At 40.9% G+C, this 16,484-nt stretch overlaps 3 protein-coding genes and 1 pseudogene across 3 annotated transcripts; 3 read left to right on the top strand and 1 right to left on the bottom strand.

Moving 5' to 3' along the window:
• The first annotated feature begins 607 nt into the window (after nt 1-607).
• LOC111654281 (fumarate hydratase, mitochondrial pseudogene) lies at nt 608-2,887 on the top strand (annotated as a pseudogene).
• Nucleotides 2,888-2,988: 101 nt separating this feature from the next.
• On the bottom strand, nt 2,989-5,315 carry fam32a (family with sequence similarity 32 member A). The gene is made up of 4 exons (XM_023405232.2): nt 5,161-5,315; nt 4,045-4,189; nt 3,499-3,552; nt 2,989-3,225 (listed from the first exon to the last, which is right to left on the bottom strand). The coding sequence occupies exons 1-4, from the start codon at nt 5,232-5,234 to the stop codon at nt 3,157-3,159; spliced, it is 342 nt and encodes a 113-aa protein (XP_023261000.1). The 5' UTR covers nt 5,235-5,315; the 3' UTR covers nt 2,989-3,156.
• Nucleotides 5,316-5,473: 158 nt separating this feature from the next.
• On the top strand, nt 5,474-7,600 carry mrpl54 (mitochondrial ribosomal protein L54). Its single transcript, XM_023405231.2, has 3 exons — nt 5,474-5,682; nt 6,023-6,176; nt 6,808-7,600. The coding sequence occupies exons 1-3, from the start codon at nt 5,556-5,558 to the stop codon at nt 6,938-6,940; spliced, it is 414 nt and encodes a 137-aa protein (XP_023260999.1). The 5' UTR covers nt 5,474-5,555; the 3' UTR covers nt 6,941-7,600.
• A 1,295-nt stretch (nt 7,601-8,895) lies between these two features.
• On the top strand, nt 8,896-16,478 carry malt2 (MALT paracaspase 2). Its single transcript, XM_023405219.2, is given in 17 exon segments — nt 8,896-9,466; nt 9,731-9,897; nt 10,579-10,709; nt 10,933-11,080; nt 11,179-11,366; nt 11,773-11,869; nt 12,089-12,139; nt 12,575-12,667; nt 12,800-13,003; nt 13,430-13,607; nt 13,701-13,775; nt 13,948-14,075; nt 14,520-14,669; nt 14,806-14,963; nt 15,177-15,314; nt 15,961-16,317; nt 16,319-16,478. Coding segments are annotated over 17 exon segments (2,430 nt in total). The 5' UTR covers nt 8,896-9,329; the 3' UTR covers nt 16,349-16,478.
• Nucleotides 16,479-16,484: the final 6 nt, after the last annotated feature.

Raw genomic sequence — 16,484 nt, 5'->3', positions numbered from 1 at the left:
TTTTGAACAAAATTCTCTAAAAATATGAAGAATTAACAAGAATACATACACACAAATACACACACAAACACATACATATAGAAATTAAAAAAGAAACTACATTTTGTGGATACTTAAAGTCTTAATGGCTTTCTTATGCTCAAAAAGGTGTATGTTAGGTTTCTTTGTGAACATTTACATTTATGAATCTAAAACTTGGCATTGATATCAAATATTTTCTGTCAATTAATCTTAGTCCCACACAGGATGTTGAACATCAGTCCAAGTCCCACATGTACACATTGATTGATCAGTGATACGGTGGAAAGTCCACGTGTCAGAATTGTCATTTTGTTTGTTGGATAAATCAAATGTATGCATTTTAAAATGACTAAATTATGTAGCGTTACCGACTTTTATTCTATAGAGCAAATTGAGCCTGTTTGCCATAGCGGATATAATGTCGTGCAATGTTGTGAGACGCTTCACTGATCCGGATGTAGCAGCCTGGTCATTTCCATTCGATACGACAACCGGAGCGGAAATCCCGCCTTTTGTGCTTCGCTATTGGCTGACTTGCGATCAGTTTCCTATTCATCCAATGACATATTACAATGTGGAAGGATTCATTGACCTCCCACCGGATTCACCTCTAATGCGAAGCCATGTTTCGGTCTCTGAGTCGCGTCCAGCAGTTTAACTGCAACCTCCTGACTCTGCAAAGACACAGAGTCAACTCTAAACTCCTCATCTGTACGTCCAGAATGGCCGGTTCAGAGTTCAGGATTGAGCGGGACACGTTCGGTGAGCTCAAGGTCCCAGCTGACAAGTACTACGGTGCCCAGACTGTCAGATCTACCATGAACTTCAAGATTGGGGGACCGAGTGAGAGAATGCCAATCCAAGTGATCAAGGCCTTTGGTGTCCTGAAGAGAGCGGCCGCTGAGGTGAACAAGGAGTACGGCCTCAACCCAAAGATAGCAGATGCAATCATTCAGGCTGCAGATGAGGTTTCAGCTGGTAAACTGGATGATCATTTCCCTCTGGTGGTGTGGCAGACTGGATCTGGAACTCAGTCCAACATGAACGTGAATGAGGTGATCAGCAACAGAGCTATTGAGATCATGGGAGGGAAACTAGGCTCCAAAGATCCTGTCCACCCTAATGACCATGTCAACAAGAGTCAGAGCTCCAATGACACCTTCCCCACTGCCATGCACATTGCTGCAGCCACAGAAGTCCACCATGTCCTGCTGCCCGGCCTGCAGACTCTGCATGATGCTCTGGCTGCTAAAGCTGAAGAGTTCAAAGACATCATTAAGATTGGGCGCACACACACTCAGGATGCTGTGCCACTCTCACTTGGACAGGAGTTTGGCGGTTACGTCCAGCAGGTGAAGTACAGCATAGAGAGAGTGAAGTCCGCCATGCCCAGGGTGTATGAGCTGGCAGCAGGAGGCACCGCAGTAGGAACAGGACTCAACACCCGCATTGGCTTTGCTGAGAAAGTAGCTTCCACTGTTTCCTCTCTCACGGGCTTGCCATTTGTGACAGCTCCCAACAAGTTCGAAGCTCTGGCAGCCCACGATGCCCTGGTGGAGCTGAGTGGAGCTCTGAACACAGTGGCTGTCAGCATGATGAAGATTGCCAACGACATTCGCTTCTTGGGATCAGGCCCCCGTTCTGGCCTGGGGGAGCTCATCTTACCAGAGAATGAGCCGGGAAGCAGCATCATGCCAGGCAAGGTGAACCCAACCCAGTGTGAGGCCATGACCATGGTTGCAGCCCAGGTGATGGGAAACAACGTTGCGGTCACCATCGGAGGCAGCAACGGGCACTTTGAACTCAACGTCTTCAAACCTATGATGATCAAGAACGTCCTGAACTCTGCACGGCTACTGGGCGATGCGTCCGTCTCCTTCACCAACAACTGTGTGGTGGGCATCGAGGCCAACACAGAGAGAATCAACAAGCTCATGAATGAGTCTCTCATGTTGGTCACTGCACTCAACCCACACATCGGTTATGACAAAGCAGCCACCATCGCCAAGACCGCTCATAAGAAAGGCTCTACACTGAAGGCTGTGGCTGTGGAGCTGGGCTACCTGACTGAGGAGCAGTTTGACCAGTGGGTGAAACCAAGTGACATGCTGGGGCCAAAGTAAACTCTGACATCACAACAAACACTACAAAGCAAAGAAAATACAGTTTCTAATGAGAGAAAAGAGTATTTCTGTTAAATCAAATAAGAACTGTTGGAACAAAACTTGCTCTGAATCCTGAACATCTCTTACCTCTTAGTAAAAAGTTTGAGAATCCTTTGCTGTTGTTTGATGCAGCATCTTACTGGTGTTATTCAACTTACCCCAGTTAAATATGGTGAGGGAAAAAGTTTTCTCATGTCATATTAGACCTAGGCCAAATATTTAAATTTTTACGGTTTTCTTCAGCTTACTAAACATTTGTAACACATGATGCAAAGATTGTCAAAATGTTGAAAATCAACACAACAGTATATCTCATTTGTGGATGTTACCCAGGTTTGTCACACATACACCTTTATGTCTTAAATGTCTGTTTTATCAAACAGTGTATTGTTGTTAATGGATACACCTGTTGCTTAACCTCATCAGTAAGAAGTTTCACCATCAATACAACTTTTTCTGTAGTAAACTGTTCATTTGTAAACCATCTTGTTGGTTTTGCTGGTCAGTCCTGTGAAATACTTTGACTCTGTTCAGATATTAGTTGGTACCTTCAGGGTTGTTCACACATTCACCCTGTGCCATCCCAAATAATTTAACATGGGCTACTGTACCTAGTGTGTTCTGGTTTACAGCATGTGTGCCATTTGTGCAGCGTTCCAGTTCAATGAATTATATGTTAATTAAAAAGCAAATTTATTCTGGTTTTCTGACATTTATATTGTGTAAACACACACGCGCACACACTTGTCTAATTAAATCATCAAGGATATACAGTATGTAAGAAAAGGAAAACAAAGATAAATTATGTTTACTCAAATCCTTTATTGTATACACCAGAGGTTACAACCAAAGAATAAATGGTTGCCAGTTGAACAAATTCTAATTGTTCAAATATATAGAAAACATTTCAAAAAACAAGATTTTTGTACAAGCGGTAAACAAAATAACAAGGTGAACATTTGCTCCTCTTCTACTTGGTCCAGCTGACCTTGGGAATATCATAATGCTCCGTCAGGGTGTCAAGGTGGCGATTGAAATCCTGCAAACAAATGAAACAATGGAAGATACATTAATTTTTGCCCACATTTCTCTGTTCATGAATATGAGTGCATTTCTGGTGCAACTTGGAACATCTAAAAGATACAAACAAATGTTTCACATTTAAAATGATTTAGAAAAAAAAAAAGAAAAACCATTTAGAGCTACAGTATGTCGATCACCCAACTTAATTTACTTGAATGATTGTGCTGCTTTACAAGTTTGAATTAAACCAAATTGAAAGGTGCTCTGCAAGGTCTGATACACAACTTACCTCAACTCTGTGTTTGTGTGTCTTTGAAGCTTTGTTCAATATCCTTTCCATTTGCTGTAAGAAAAGAGAGACAGAGACAAAATGAATGCCTTGAAAAATGTACACTATCACTGTCAGTTTAGTCACACTATAAACACCTTCACAAACACATTACTACCAGTATACTTCTAAATGACTACAAGAAAACGTGGGTACTGAACTTGTCATTTGTGACTGCTAGTGACAACAGGCACCATCACCTGTTCGCAATAAATCAAATGTTAAAACTTCCATAACTCAATCAAATTGTTCTAATACCAATGGCCTCCTATAGCTGGAAATATACTGAAAATATGAAGGGTGTATGTCTTAGTTTTGAACATCATCCCATGTTTTTTAGCAGTACACATGTTGATCATTAAATGAAGAGAATGTTCACCGTGTTCATGTTTTGGTGCTTCACCATGTTTATGATCTACAACACATTATGCTGCAACACTAAAGCTTTCAAATGATGAACTTTGTACCTTGAATAGAAAAAGGGTCTGGTAAATGACAATAACTTACTCTCTTCTCTTGCATCTTGTCAAAGGCCATTTGTGCCGGTGTCCTTTTGTCAACATAGGCTTTCTTGGTTTTCACCTCCTCCTCGTTTTGACTCGTCACAACCTGCTCCAAGCGATGCTTACTCTCTTTATCCTTCTTCTTCTTCCTAAAAAATTCATTGAATAACAGTTAGTTGATTAAGTGGCTTGTCAGAGGCCTGTACTACGAAGTAGGATTTGTGGTTAGCGAGGTAACTTCAGATTTAACCCTGGGTTTTCAGGGTTACTACGGTGGCTCACTTCTTACTGGGGTAAATCGCTTCAAGCTAATTTACCTGCAGGTATCAGCGTTTCTTGTCATATCATATTGAATACTTCATTCATGGTTCTGACTGTGTTCCTTATAATTAACAACTCCGCCTCTTTCACGTTAACTTGCTCGTGGCCGGATATGTACACCCAGGGTTAACTGAGCCAGTTGATTACGAGCTTCGTATAACAGATTATCCAGGACGGCCAATGTTACTTTAAATTAAGCCAGATGATGAAACGATATCCTGGGAATGTTTTTGTTTTTTTCCTGGTACATGCCTTAAGCCATCCAGTGCCAGCCACAAAGAAACACGTCCACAAACAAACCTGTCATTTGTCTTATCAAGCTCGTGTATATCCTTCGCACTTGTGGTGTCTAGGTTTCTATGTTTAACCATTTGTCGTGTAAAGTGACTGTGTTAGACAATGTTTATATTATATATTTCGCTATTAGTTTGACATGTTGAGGTCGAGTTCGAGTTCATCTCCTTAATCCCACGTAGTTTGTTGTTTTTGATGAGCTAATGCTAACTAGCTAATGTTTATTAGACACTTCATAATGTTACGGCGAACAGTGCTGAGGTCACAAATGGGACCAGTGATATACCAGAGTAAAATACTCTTTTCTAGTGTATTTGCCAAAATAAATCTTTATCGTATTCACACAATCCTATTAAACGTTAAAGAAACATCGACAGTTTTCTATTAGCAAACAGGCTAACATTAGCCTCGCCTGAATACCAGGGTTTTTTAATCAATCGTGACTAGGTATTTTATATATTTTTGTCGCTTATCAAAATATGTTTCCAAATGCCACAATACTTACTTTTTGCCTGCTGAAATGTTTCCCAGGCCTTTTATTTTCAGTGCACTCTTCTGGACTGTGCCATACTCCGACATTTTCGAGAAGCTTATTCCTCCCACTCTTCTTCTTCTTGTTCTTGTTTTTCTTCTTCTGCTCCTCCCTCTTCTTCTGTTTTATTATTACAGTACCAGACACTGGTACACTTGTGGTGCCACCTGTCGGACTAAAGGGAAATTACCAATGACCCAAGCGGACCACCTTATATCAGCAGTCTTGTAGTGCGTCTTCCCGTCCAGCGGGGAGCAGTAGATTATTTTCACAGAGCCAAAGACAAAGCGGAAAGCGGAAATTAGAGAGAGCCGTGAATGTCAAACTAGTATGGTATGGACTGCGATTTTAAGTAACCTAAAATAAAAATGTTGGGATACAGTTTATTTAGGATAGTAGCGTTAACAAAATGCATCACAGCCAACGGAGGTACTGCGCTCTGCAGGACGAACATGTTAAACAGAATACAGACATGTGGATATGCGAAGAAAGTTGGTGAGTAAAGAGGACATCTGTACTCAGGATACTATTACTACAAAATCTCAGTGTTCTTCAGTTCCAGTTTTAAATTGGCTCTGGTGATGAAACATATGTGTCAAGTAAGTTTTTTTTACACCACTGTGTGTTCCATTAAAAATACATTTTAAAAGGTGGATAATAGCTGTTGTGATATAATAGACATAAAATTTTGTAAATATATTCCTCCACAGATCTCTGTTATAGTTAACAAAGCGCTGGTAGGTTTGTTTGCAGTCAATCCGGAGCTAATCTCAATGAACACATCCTTGTATTGATGTTCACATGATGACACTTGATTCTTTCCCCTGTCTTCCAGCAACCAAAGGAAAAAAAGGCATGGTGAAGGAAGAGCTGAAAGGTCCAGAAGTGTGTAAAGACCCTGTCAGACTTACTTCTTATGCTGTAGGAGTAAACATCTTCAAGCAAGGAGAAGACCCCAAACTGAAGCCTCCTGAGGAATATCCAGAGTGGTGAGCATGTATTTCTTCTGTTTCAGCCACATTGTTTTTTCCTTTTGCACTCAGAACTAACTGTTCGTCTAATTTCATTTCCTCCTTTAAAAAAAAAAAATCTGTTGAGAAAACAGTTTTTAGCTGGTTCAAAATGAATAAGGAAATCATTATGAATGTGTCCCTCTGTGGTTTAGAGTTACACATGTATTTTGCCCATTTTACACCTAATATACACCATTTATTTACTTAGATCTACACATTTTCAGACGTCATATGCTCCCTCTTACTATTACTGTTGCTCTCTCCACCCACACAGTGAAGATAGTTCAAGCATGTTGTTTCAGTAGTTGATATGCATTTCTTGAAATCACACATGCAGGAAATTCCAAACAGAAACAGTTACAAGCAGGTATTCTAGATTGATAATATATAACAGTGAAAGAATATATACTGTACTTGGGGTGGACAAAATAACAGTCAGACAGATTTAGAATCATCCATAATGGTAATAGGGAGACTACAGTTCAAGATCATACTTCTTTTATCCTGTTATTTTGTCTACCCATTGTAATGTACATTTTCTGGATAATAAGGGCATTTCATGTGTCTTCAACGATCCGATTCTCCTCTTCTTTTATAATTTGCTCAGGTTGTTCCAGTTGAACCTGGGAGCGCCTAAAAATCTGCAGGAGCTGGAGCCAGACAGCTGGGAATACTGGAAGCGTCTGAGGAAGGAAAACATATGGCGTTTCAACAGACTACATAAAGGGAAGAAGTTTTAAGCCATCGCTGGACTGACAGTGGGCAGCTCTCGTCCTGTGCGTCGATGTGCTTCAGACTGTATGAACTGAATGACCATGACATTGACATGTTCAGATCTCATGTCAAGAGATCTCATCAATGAAACCTCATTACACCAACTCTTTACCACTTGCCATTCATCTAGTCAGTTATCTGAAATCATGCAGCATATTCAGTGGTTTCCCTGCATAGGCCCTCTGGTAAAAGTATTTGAAAGCTGGGAAAAACTGTTATTGATTAAGGCTTTTGAGTACAGTGTATGACTTTAGAAAGTTCATCACAAGTTATGTTGAATACAGGTGGCTAAAATATAAGACCTGAGACTAACAGTACAATGGAATCCAATAAATTAACACAGTCTCAACAAAAAGTGAACATCATAAGCAGAAAAGTAGATTAAAAGTGCATTTTGACCCTCTCAGCAAAGTTCATGATACAATCAAAAGCTCCAAAAACGGCTACTAAATTGACCTTGTGATGAGCGTTCAGAAAGGTAGTGCTTACTGTATTCAATGAAGGGCCATTGCACTGGATTGAATTCATTTGTACAATGGTGATGACCTGATGATATTTCCATAAATCACTTTCACCTTTTTTTTTGCAGACTTATGATAAATAAATATGAATAAATATCCAACAAACGATGCCTTCCATTCTTGCAGAATGCTGTACAGCTTTAATCCATGGTATGAATATAAATCTGGAACCCTTTTATAAAAGGTTTATAAACTGAAATTAATGCCTCTTAATGTTTCATGGACCAGTTCTCAATTCCAGAGCAACATTTGTGTTGCTTGGTTGCAGAGGTTAAGTCACAAATTTGGAGACTTGAGACTTGCTTGACAAAGTGATAAAAGATTTGACTTGACTTAGACTTGAGACAGATGACTTGAAAGGGCTTTTTTTTTTTTTTTTTTTTTTTTTAATTTTTTTTTTTTTTAATATTTTTATTTTTTAGATGAATTACATGTTGTTTTTGAAACATGATTGGGTGATTTCTACTATGATGCCTACCAACCAGCTATTTGGATTGCAGGAGGAACCCTGCACAATGCAAGTTCCACATAGAGATGCATTGTAATAGTAATAACTAGTATGGCACTCAGTAGAGCACATACCTTTGCCATGGCCAAACAATCCTACACATTGATGCAAGTGATTTTAAAAAATCCTGGATTCAGTCCTTTAACCCGATCCGCACCAAAATGTAATGGGTTCGCCTCCAGCCTGCGCCCCAACACGTGTGAAAGCATGAAGGTAATGATAATAGGTAATAAGACTAATAAAAATAATCGTAGCAGTCACAGATACATTGCCACAGAATGTCAAATATAAGTCAGATTTCTAAGGTGTAAGCAACAGAGTTTCATTAATTTCATTCATGTTGAAAGTAAAAATGAACTTTTATTGACCTCATTTAAATGTAGAAACTATATCTAGACCTGTGATTTGTTTAATCAGAGCAATGTCTGGACGTGTCCTGCTTGATTCTCACCACAGTAACTTTGGACTTTTTTGAGACTTTAAAGACTTGAGACTTGCTTGTAGCTCGCACATGTTGAGCTTACTACTACCTCTGCCACGTTACAGTCTACCAGTAATAGTTTTTGCTCTGATAAATTGGCTTCATTAATTTGCGTTGCTGTGACAACGCTTCATGCAAATGATCGAGCCTGTTGGCAGAAATGAGGAACCGAAATGAGAAGCAAATAAAATGGGGAACTAAATCATGTAAGACTGGAAGAGTAATGGGTGTAAAATGCGTCATAAATCTCTTTTTTAGTTAGTCTCGGTCTCTCTTTACTCTCACTGGATTTGTTCACCGGTCTGAACTTTGTAATAAAGTCGGTAAGTCATTAGTTTTCCTTATGACTAATACATGTTTCAGGATATTAATCGCGGAAGCAGCAAGTGGCAGCGCAGCTTTCAATCCCCTTCTTGGTGTTTAGTTTGGTGTGAATACAACTTATAGTTTCATTTTCGAGCTTCGCAGTTACGTGGGCTTGTTTCCTCAGCAGGATCAATTGACCTGGGCCATGTGTGTGTACAGTTACCTACGGCGGATTTTCCTCCCGCGCCACGCATTTTCACAAAGCTGACCACGGGAAAACCCGAAGCTGTATTTACAACCTGTTAGTTTTGTTGCATACCAGCCGCGTAGGCAACCGAGAGGGAGATTCACTCACCATTTAAATTCACTGTTGTCGTTCATCACTGAGAGTCCCACCCTGAGGAAACTTCTTATGGACTGCTGCTACGTGCTGGACTCAACCGGGGACAGATATAGCGCGTAAAGTTTTTAGTTTAAAGTCCCTGTTTAATCTGTGTCCCAGCAGATCTCTGGGTTTGTTGGTGGAGACGCAGAAGAAGATGGAGGGGTGGAAAATGAGCATTGGTACTCTGAGTGAAGAAGTCCTGAACAGGCTGGCGAAGATGTTGGACAACTCCACCTGCGGGTGGAGGCAGCTGGCCAATTCGTTGTCCGAGCATCCGGAATTCCACTGCAGGTGAGGCATTGAAGGCATCACACAAAGGGGGACATGGTTACAGCAGTTTTCTCATTTTTGTTTTTTACTCTTTTTGACCACAATAACTGCCTCGAACATTTACCATATTTTACAATGATTCTCTTAGATGCATGCCCCCCCCCCCCCCCCCACACACACACACACACAGATATTACTGTACATTCCTGCAAGTTTTTTTTTAGTTTGAGCCCTAGGACTGTCACCACCTCTTCTAACTCTGCCCATTGAACTCCCTCCCTGCAGTGAAAGAGAGCTGACCAGCTGCTCACTGCAGGTGCTGAGCGCTGCTGGCAGCCCAGGACGCACCCTCCTCGCTTGGCTGGCTGATCGTTCCTGCTCCCTGGAGTTCCTGCTCCACTGCCTGAGGAAGGTGGACCACCAGGAAGCTGTGCAGTACATTACCACCACAGGTAGAATAGTGAAGCGTACATAGGCAAATGTATAGAGATATTTGTCAGGAAATACCCCTTTAACTCTAAGCTGGGTTTAATATTATACTTTGGACAGCCCTTGATCTCAGCCATAAATTCTGAGCTCTTGAATTTGTAGGTTGAAAAGGGCGAGTACTAATGAGAGTACAGTGGATATTTTTCAAGTTCTGGCATTTTCTCATCGTGGACATTCTGACTTCTCATAGCAGTAAAAGCACAGGTATAACTAATAACATAAATGAATGATGCCTCTGTCACATTTATGTGTTGTAGTAAATCATAAAGTTATAAGCCGCAATGCCATAGCGATACCTGGAAAATTTTGTTACGTCATTTTTCTCATGCCTCACAGGGGCCATAATGCCAAAGAAGGAAGTTTAACTTAATTTGAAAATCATTTTATACAGCTTCCTATTTTTGTTGTTAACAACAGTAAAAAAAAAATAGTGATATCTCTGTCAACCATATAGGTAGAGGAAATATTATGAGGCAGTAGTTTATTTTCCAGATTCTTTCACAAGTTAGTGCCTATTAGTAACTATGCCACGTCCCCTGAAGCTAAATGGAAATACTTTCGCAACTGAGTGAGCTTATGAATGTTTATTTTGTGTGTGTGTGTGTGTGTGTGTCTGTCTGTCTGTCTGTCTGTCTGTCTGGTAGTGGCACAGCCAATTCGGATTACAATGCAACCAGAGTCCCAGCAGGCCACAGTGGGGGGCAGGGTGGTACTGACCTGCAGAGTTGCTGGCCCCCCTGGGCTCAGCTACCAGTGGTTCAGAGGCAAAGAGGAGGTCAGTCCAACATCTTATCATTATGTGATTATAAAAAGTAAAGACAGATTTCAGGTCAAACCCTGAGTTCTGTGGATTGTTCTGTATTTATGTTAATTTTTGGCTAAATCTGCCACCTTTGCATCATATTGGTGTTACTGTGCTGATGGCTAATACCAAATATCAGTTGTAAATTGTCATGTAGACTATAAGATGTAGGCTACTTATTATTTTCTTGTGTTAGATTTTGGACAAGACAGGGTGTACGCCAGAGCTGGTTCTGTGTCCGTTAGCCCCGGTCCACCAGGGTCACTACATCTGTCGGGTCAACCACGGAGAAAACTGCATCTTCTCTCAGTGGGCTCAAGTTCGCCCGGTTCACTCTAGTCCAGGTACCTCTCCTCTCTTCTTCCTCGTCTCCTCGTTTCTCTTGCTATGATTTCATCTCATGGCATGTGATGTAACATCCTGGTAAATCTTGACATCTCAGGCTGCAGCAGCGGCTTGTTTCCAGGGTCAGCGAGTGGGCTGCTTATCGTCCAGCAGCCTCAGTCCCAGGAAGTGTCTGAGGGCGATTCTCTGTTCCTCGAGTGCAAAGCAGAGGCCAATCCCCCCGCCCAGTATGAGTGGTACCACAACACGGTGCCCATGCCACAACACAAGACGCGTTCACTCAAAGTAAGTGTATTCACAGAATCTGCTCTGACTGCTTACATGCTGCATGTGGGAGTCATCATTTCTTCACTTTTTTTGATTAAAACTTCAAATAAAAGTAGCATTACAACCAAGACAAGCAATATAAAGCCATGATCAAGTGGTAGGAAAGGGGTATCAGAAATTAAAAAAGGTCTTAGTGACTTGGAAAGCTTGAGCTCCTCTTGTCCTGGCAAAGTCATATTTTCTTTCTTTTTTATGTGTTTTGGAGACCAGTTATGAAAATGCCATAGTGCCGTTTGGTTGGTGGGTCACCAGCTGAAGAGTTTGACAAGACATTGATTAAAATGTTGCAAAGGTTACAATTAACTTTTTGTACGGGGTCAAATGGAAAATGTATGTTGTGTATTTTTGCATTTTTGTCCTGTAGATCCCCTGTGTGACCACAGCACACAGAGGAGAGTACAAATGTAAGATGTTCAATTTCTATCATGAGGCCTGGAGCCACACAGCAACAGTCACCATTGGTAAGACCCAGAGGCATAATGTCTATGTTTTATATTCAGAATGCAAATGTATAGGTCAGAAAAATCAAAGAGATCTTAATGTGAAAATTCTTTTAACAACGATCAAGTAAATGCTTCTGAGGAATTTGTGAACATGCATAGAACAACAGTACAGTAAGTCTGAGAGTGCACATTTGTAGGACTGTGCAGTGAATAACACTGTTTTGCACTTTTATGCAGGTCCCGGTTCCATTACTGAGGCATCCTGGGAAGAAATTGATCGTGGTACAGGTATTGTTTATTTTCTAATCAAATAATTAGAAGGAAATTAGAGAACCAGAGTAGTATTTTAGTTCCTCTGTCATTTTCTGAAACATTGATTTACTTTGATTCCTGTTTTTTGTTTGTACATCTGTGAGAAACAAAGAGTATCACGCCTTTGTGCGTGTGCGTGTGCGTGTGCGTGTGCGTGTGTGTGTGTGTGTGTGTGTGTGTGTGTGTGTGCGTGCGTGTGTGTGTGTCAAAGCACTTAAGCTAGTAGTGGGCTGTGTGTGAGTGTTTGATAAGTGTGGACTCGGCTCAAGTTAGTTTTTCCAATCTGATCAAAAGAAATCAATGTGTATGGGAGATCACCAAGCACTGTTCAAAACACATTAAACACGCTGATGTTATATCACACAGTGTGGGATATTTTAAAGTTTTTTTCTTTTCATATTGTCTTGCCAGACTCACAGGAAGTCCACAGGTCAACTTTTCCACCAGGAATAAATCCGCTACCAAAGACTGTTGAACGGCCACCATTAGCCAAGCATTTCTATGGTGTGTTTTGTCCAAACAAATACTGTGCTACAATACAGTATCTGTAGACTAAAATATAAACTGTTAATAAGTATATGACATCATTTATTAGGTTAGCAAGTCTTTCATGATGCTCTATCTTCCTCTCCACAGCAACAGGCAAAGTTGCTCTGCTGATTGGCAACATGAACTACCTCTACCACACTCAGCTATGTGCTCCCATCGCTGACGTCCATGAGTTGACCAATCTCCTCAGACAAATGGACTTCAAGGTGGTTTCCCTGCTTGACCTCAACTGGCAGGAGATGCACAGCGCAGTAACAGAGTTCCTTATGCTGCTTGACAAGGGAGTCTACGGTTTGTCTCGTAGCCATTTAGACAATCTATCTCAAAGCTTAGTCTCTGTGTCTGTACTTTTAAAGATTACACAGGCTATAAACTGCTCCAACCCAAGTGAATGTAATATGTTTGTTTACAGTATAACTTGCAGTCAGCGTATGGTTGTAAATGGTTTAATGATACACTTTACTTTGCTGAATATGTCACTTTTTTCATGTAATGAAATAAATATAAACAACTTTGCCTAATTATAATATAGTACAAAAAATAAACTTTTAAAAACAGACCATTTAAGAGTAAAAAAAAAAAAAAAGCAAATGAGAACCTGAGAAGAAGAATCTGACCAATAACACGTGCCAACTTTTAGTTTAAAGCTTTTGATTCTCTGTGATATTGACACAGTTCATCAAATTTTATAAAACTTCTTTGTCCCTCCTTCTGCAGGCTTGCTATACTTTGCTGGTCATGGTTATGAGAATTATGGCAACAGTTTCATGGTTCCCATCGATGCACCAAACTCCTACACATCAGAGCACTGCCTGTGTGTACAGAATATACTCACCAGGATGCAGGAGAAAGAGACCGGACTCAACGTATTCCTGCTGGACATGTGTCGCAAAAGGTATCAGTGTTTATTTAAAAGAATGAATTGAGATACCTGTAAGATTGGACCATCTGCTGTGCATATTTGTGTGTCACATGTTTTCTTTTTTAGAAACCCAAATGATGATCTCATTGTACAACCAGGACTGCTGAAAGTCACAGCAAATATAGTGTATGGTTATGCCACGTAAGTTGCCGTTCCCCCGACACAGTAATTTCCAAACTATGTCAGCGCCTGTTGTCTTTGAATGAGTCCAGTGTTTAAGACAAGAGATGTGTATTTAATATGTATTAATTATGTAACAGTCTTCTTGCTTTAGTGTGTAAGGTGTCACTCACGTGTACTTGGTTGTGTTTAGATGCGTAGATGCAGAAGCATATGAAGTAAAGAGAGAAGACGTGTCCAATGGCATCTTCATAAACTTCCTCAAACAGCGAGTTTGTGAGGATGAGAAGGTGACAGTCATGCTAGACAGAGTGGCTGAAGGTATGTAGCACACACATGTGAACCATGAGATCCTTGCTTTCGTCGTACAACAGATTTGCACCATTTACTTTGCATCAATACGTGACCTGAAAGTGGCTCACATGCAACTCCTATCTGCAAATGTATTTTGCAGTGGTGCAGGTTGTTACTATGCTTTAGCATCAAATAAGCAGTAAAAATAACAGCTCTGTGTATCTTCAGATCCATGAATGTAGTCAAGTCAGTTTTATTTGTATAGCACCAATTCACAACAGAGGTTATCTCAAGGCACTTTTGAAATAGAGGAGGTCTAGACCACATGGAATTGCACCTCTAATGTTGCAGTTTCTGATTTTCTGAAAAAAATTCAGAAGTTTTTTTTTCTCCTCAAAATGTTGAATTACTCTTTTACAGCTCTAAGAAGTGCAACCTGTACATATTTGTTTACTTGTTTACTCTTACCAGACATGGGCCGTTGTGTAATCACACGTGGGAGGCAGGCTCTGGAGCTCCGCAGTAATCTGTCTGAACGACGCTCCCTCACCGACCAGATACAGGCCGCTGAATGTTCTGCATCCTATTCAGCTCGCAACCTGCAGTGGGCCGTCGCTCACGGTACGCTTCCCACAAAAATCAACTAAAGTGATTAAATATAGCAAGAGTTATTGCCATGTCTGTAAGATAATTTATTTAATGTTGGCATGAACGTTTTTGAATAAAGCATACCTAATTCAAATGCCTGTTTTCATAGTCCTACCTAAGAGCCATTACCTGAAGTTTGACTGTGGCGTGACAGTTCAGCTTGGGTTTGCTGCAGAGTTCTCCAACATCATGGTCATCTACACTCGGATACTTGAGAAGCCCAAAGAAATTGTTTCCTGCTCTGCTCAGCTTACTGACTTCCCCCAGGTTTGTTAGTTGATACTTATGCAAATTTGAGATTTTAATGACACACCAAGTTCTGGCTTAAAATGACGCATCATGCTTGAGGCCTGGAATCAGTCAGTGTTTGGGAATACACTATTTTAAGCAGGAAATTTATTTTTTATTGTGGATACTTGAAGCACACAAAAAATTCAAACTTTAACGACTTTTACACCGTGTTATATGTTTCTTTGGCAGGATGTGGACATCGATCTGAAGAAGAGTAACCAGGAGACTCTGCTTGAAGCTGGCAGTTTATTAATGATCAAGGAAAATCTTCCTTCACCAGAAGTCCCCAGTCTTTACACTCGCATCCGCAGCCTGCAGAGACTCAGGGTCAGACATAATTACTCCTCTTATTTCTGTCCTATGCACCTCCGGGTTCGAGTCCCGGCTCGGCCGTGGGATCTTTCTGTGTGGAGTTTGCATGTTCTCCCCGTGCCAGTGTGGGTTCTCTCCAGGTACTCCGACTTCCTCCCACAGTCCAAAGACATGCAAAATGGGGACTAGGCTAATTGGATACTCTAAATTGACCATAGGTGTGGCTGTGAGTGTGAATGGTTGTCTGTCTCTATGTGTTTGCCCTGCGATGGACTGGCGACCTGTCCAGGGTTTACCCCGCCTCTCGCCCGAAAAGATGCTGGGATAGGCTCCAGCCCCCCGCGACCCTACTAGAGGATAAGCGGTAGAAAATGAATGAATGAATGAATTTCTGTCCTACATGAAAACTTATTAATGTTTAGGTGCCCTCTGGAAATAATTTACTTATGTTGAGCTGAGTCATAAATAACGCTACTACCTTTTTAAGTATTTTAATCAAGGTTTATGTTGAATAATATTTGATTAAGTCTATAATGAAGAGTGGACTTTATTTTGAGATATACTTCATTGTCTTTTGTGGAGGAGGTCAGACCCTCTCAAGCCTATTTATATTTTTTCTCCAAAGCTAAAAAACACATTTTGCTCTTCACTGTCTTAATAGGGGGAGCTCACATTCACCGTCTGTCTTCATTACACTTATTCCAACATGGATGAAGAAATACAGGAAAGGCAACCAGTGACAGTTGGCAAACCTCTGGTCTCCAAACTCAACCTCCATGAACCACGGCCACCTCGTGCCTGCTCTGCATCCTCATCCCTCAGCCCCGACCCCTTCAACGTTGCTGAGTGCTCCTACTTTGGCGAGGGCTTCACCTCTGTAGAGTCAGCCTCAAACACATCGTTATATGATGCACAAACTGGCAGAGAGTCTTCCATTACTCCAACTGCATCCAGGAGTGCCAATATACCAGAGGAGACTGACAGTCCTGAAGTATTTGACACCACTAAACCTATTGTTGCCAGCAAAAGCTTGCCCCACAGCCAAATAAATGACACAAACTACAAATTTAGTGACATGTACAATTTTCACTCTTACTAGGCATTATGATCCCTGATTTGACCATTACGGTCTGATAACTCAGAGTACACGTAACAAAAAGGTGTGTGTGTGTGTGTGTGTGTGTG

The sequence above is a fragment of the Seriola lalandi genome, unplaced genomic scaffold, assembly GCF_002814215.2.
Source record: "Seriola lalandi dorsalis isolate HSWRI2012SDOR001 ecotype SW California unplaced genomic scaffold, Sedor1 jcf7180002054267, whole genome shotgun sequence".
Taxonomy (NCBI): domain Eukaryota; kingdom Metazoa; phylum Chordata; class Actinopteri; order Carangiformes; family Carangidae; genus Seriola; species Seriola lalandi.
This window is presented reverse-complemented; position numbering and strand designations above follow the sequence as displayed.

Excerpts from the sequence above, each read along its gene's own strand:
- mrpl54 (XM_023405231.2), top strand. The coding sequence starts at position 5,556 with ATGTTGGGATACAGTTTATTTAGGATAGTAGCGTTAACAAAATGCATC. Across the intron at positions 5,683-6,022 it reads TGGATATGCGAAGAAAGTTG|CAACCAAAGGAAAAAAAGGC; the intron begins GTGAGTAAAGAG and ends CCTGTCTTCCAG. Across the intron at positions 6,177-6,807 it reads CCTGAGGAATATCCAGAGTG|GTTGTTCCAGTTGAACCTGG; the intron begins GTGAGCATGTAT and ends TAATTTGCTCAG.
- fam32a (XM_023405232.2), bottom strand. The coding sequence starts at position 5,234 with ATGTCGGAGTATGGCACAGTCCAGAAGAGTGCACTGAAAATAAAAGGC. Across the intron at positions 4,190-5,160 it reads AACATTTCAGCAGGCAAAAA|GAAGAAGAAGAAGGATAAAG; the intron begins GTAAGTATTGTG and ends TGAATTTTTTAG. Across the intron at positions 3,553-4,044 it reads ACAAGATGCAAGAGAAGAGA|CAAATGGAAAGGATATTGAA; the intron begins GTAAGTTATTGT and ends CTTTTCTTACAG.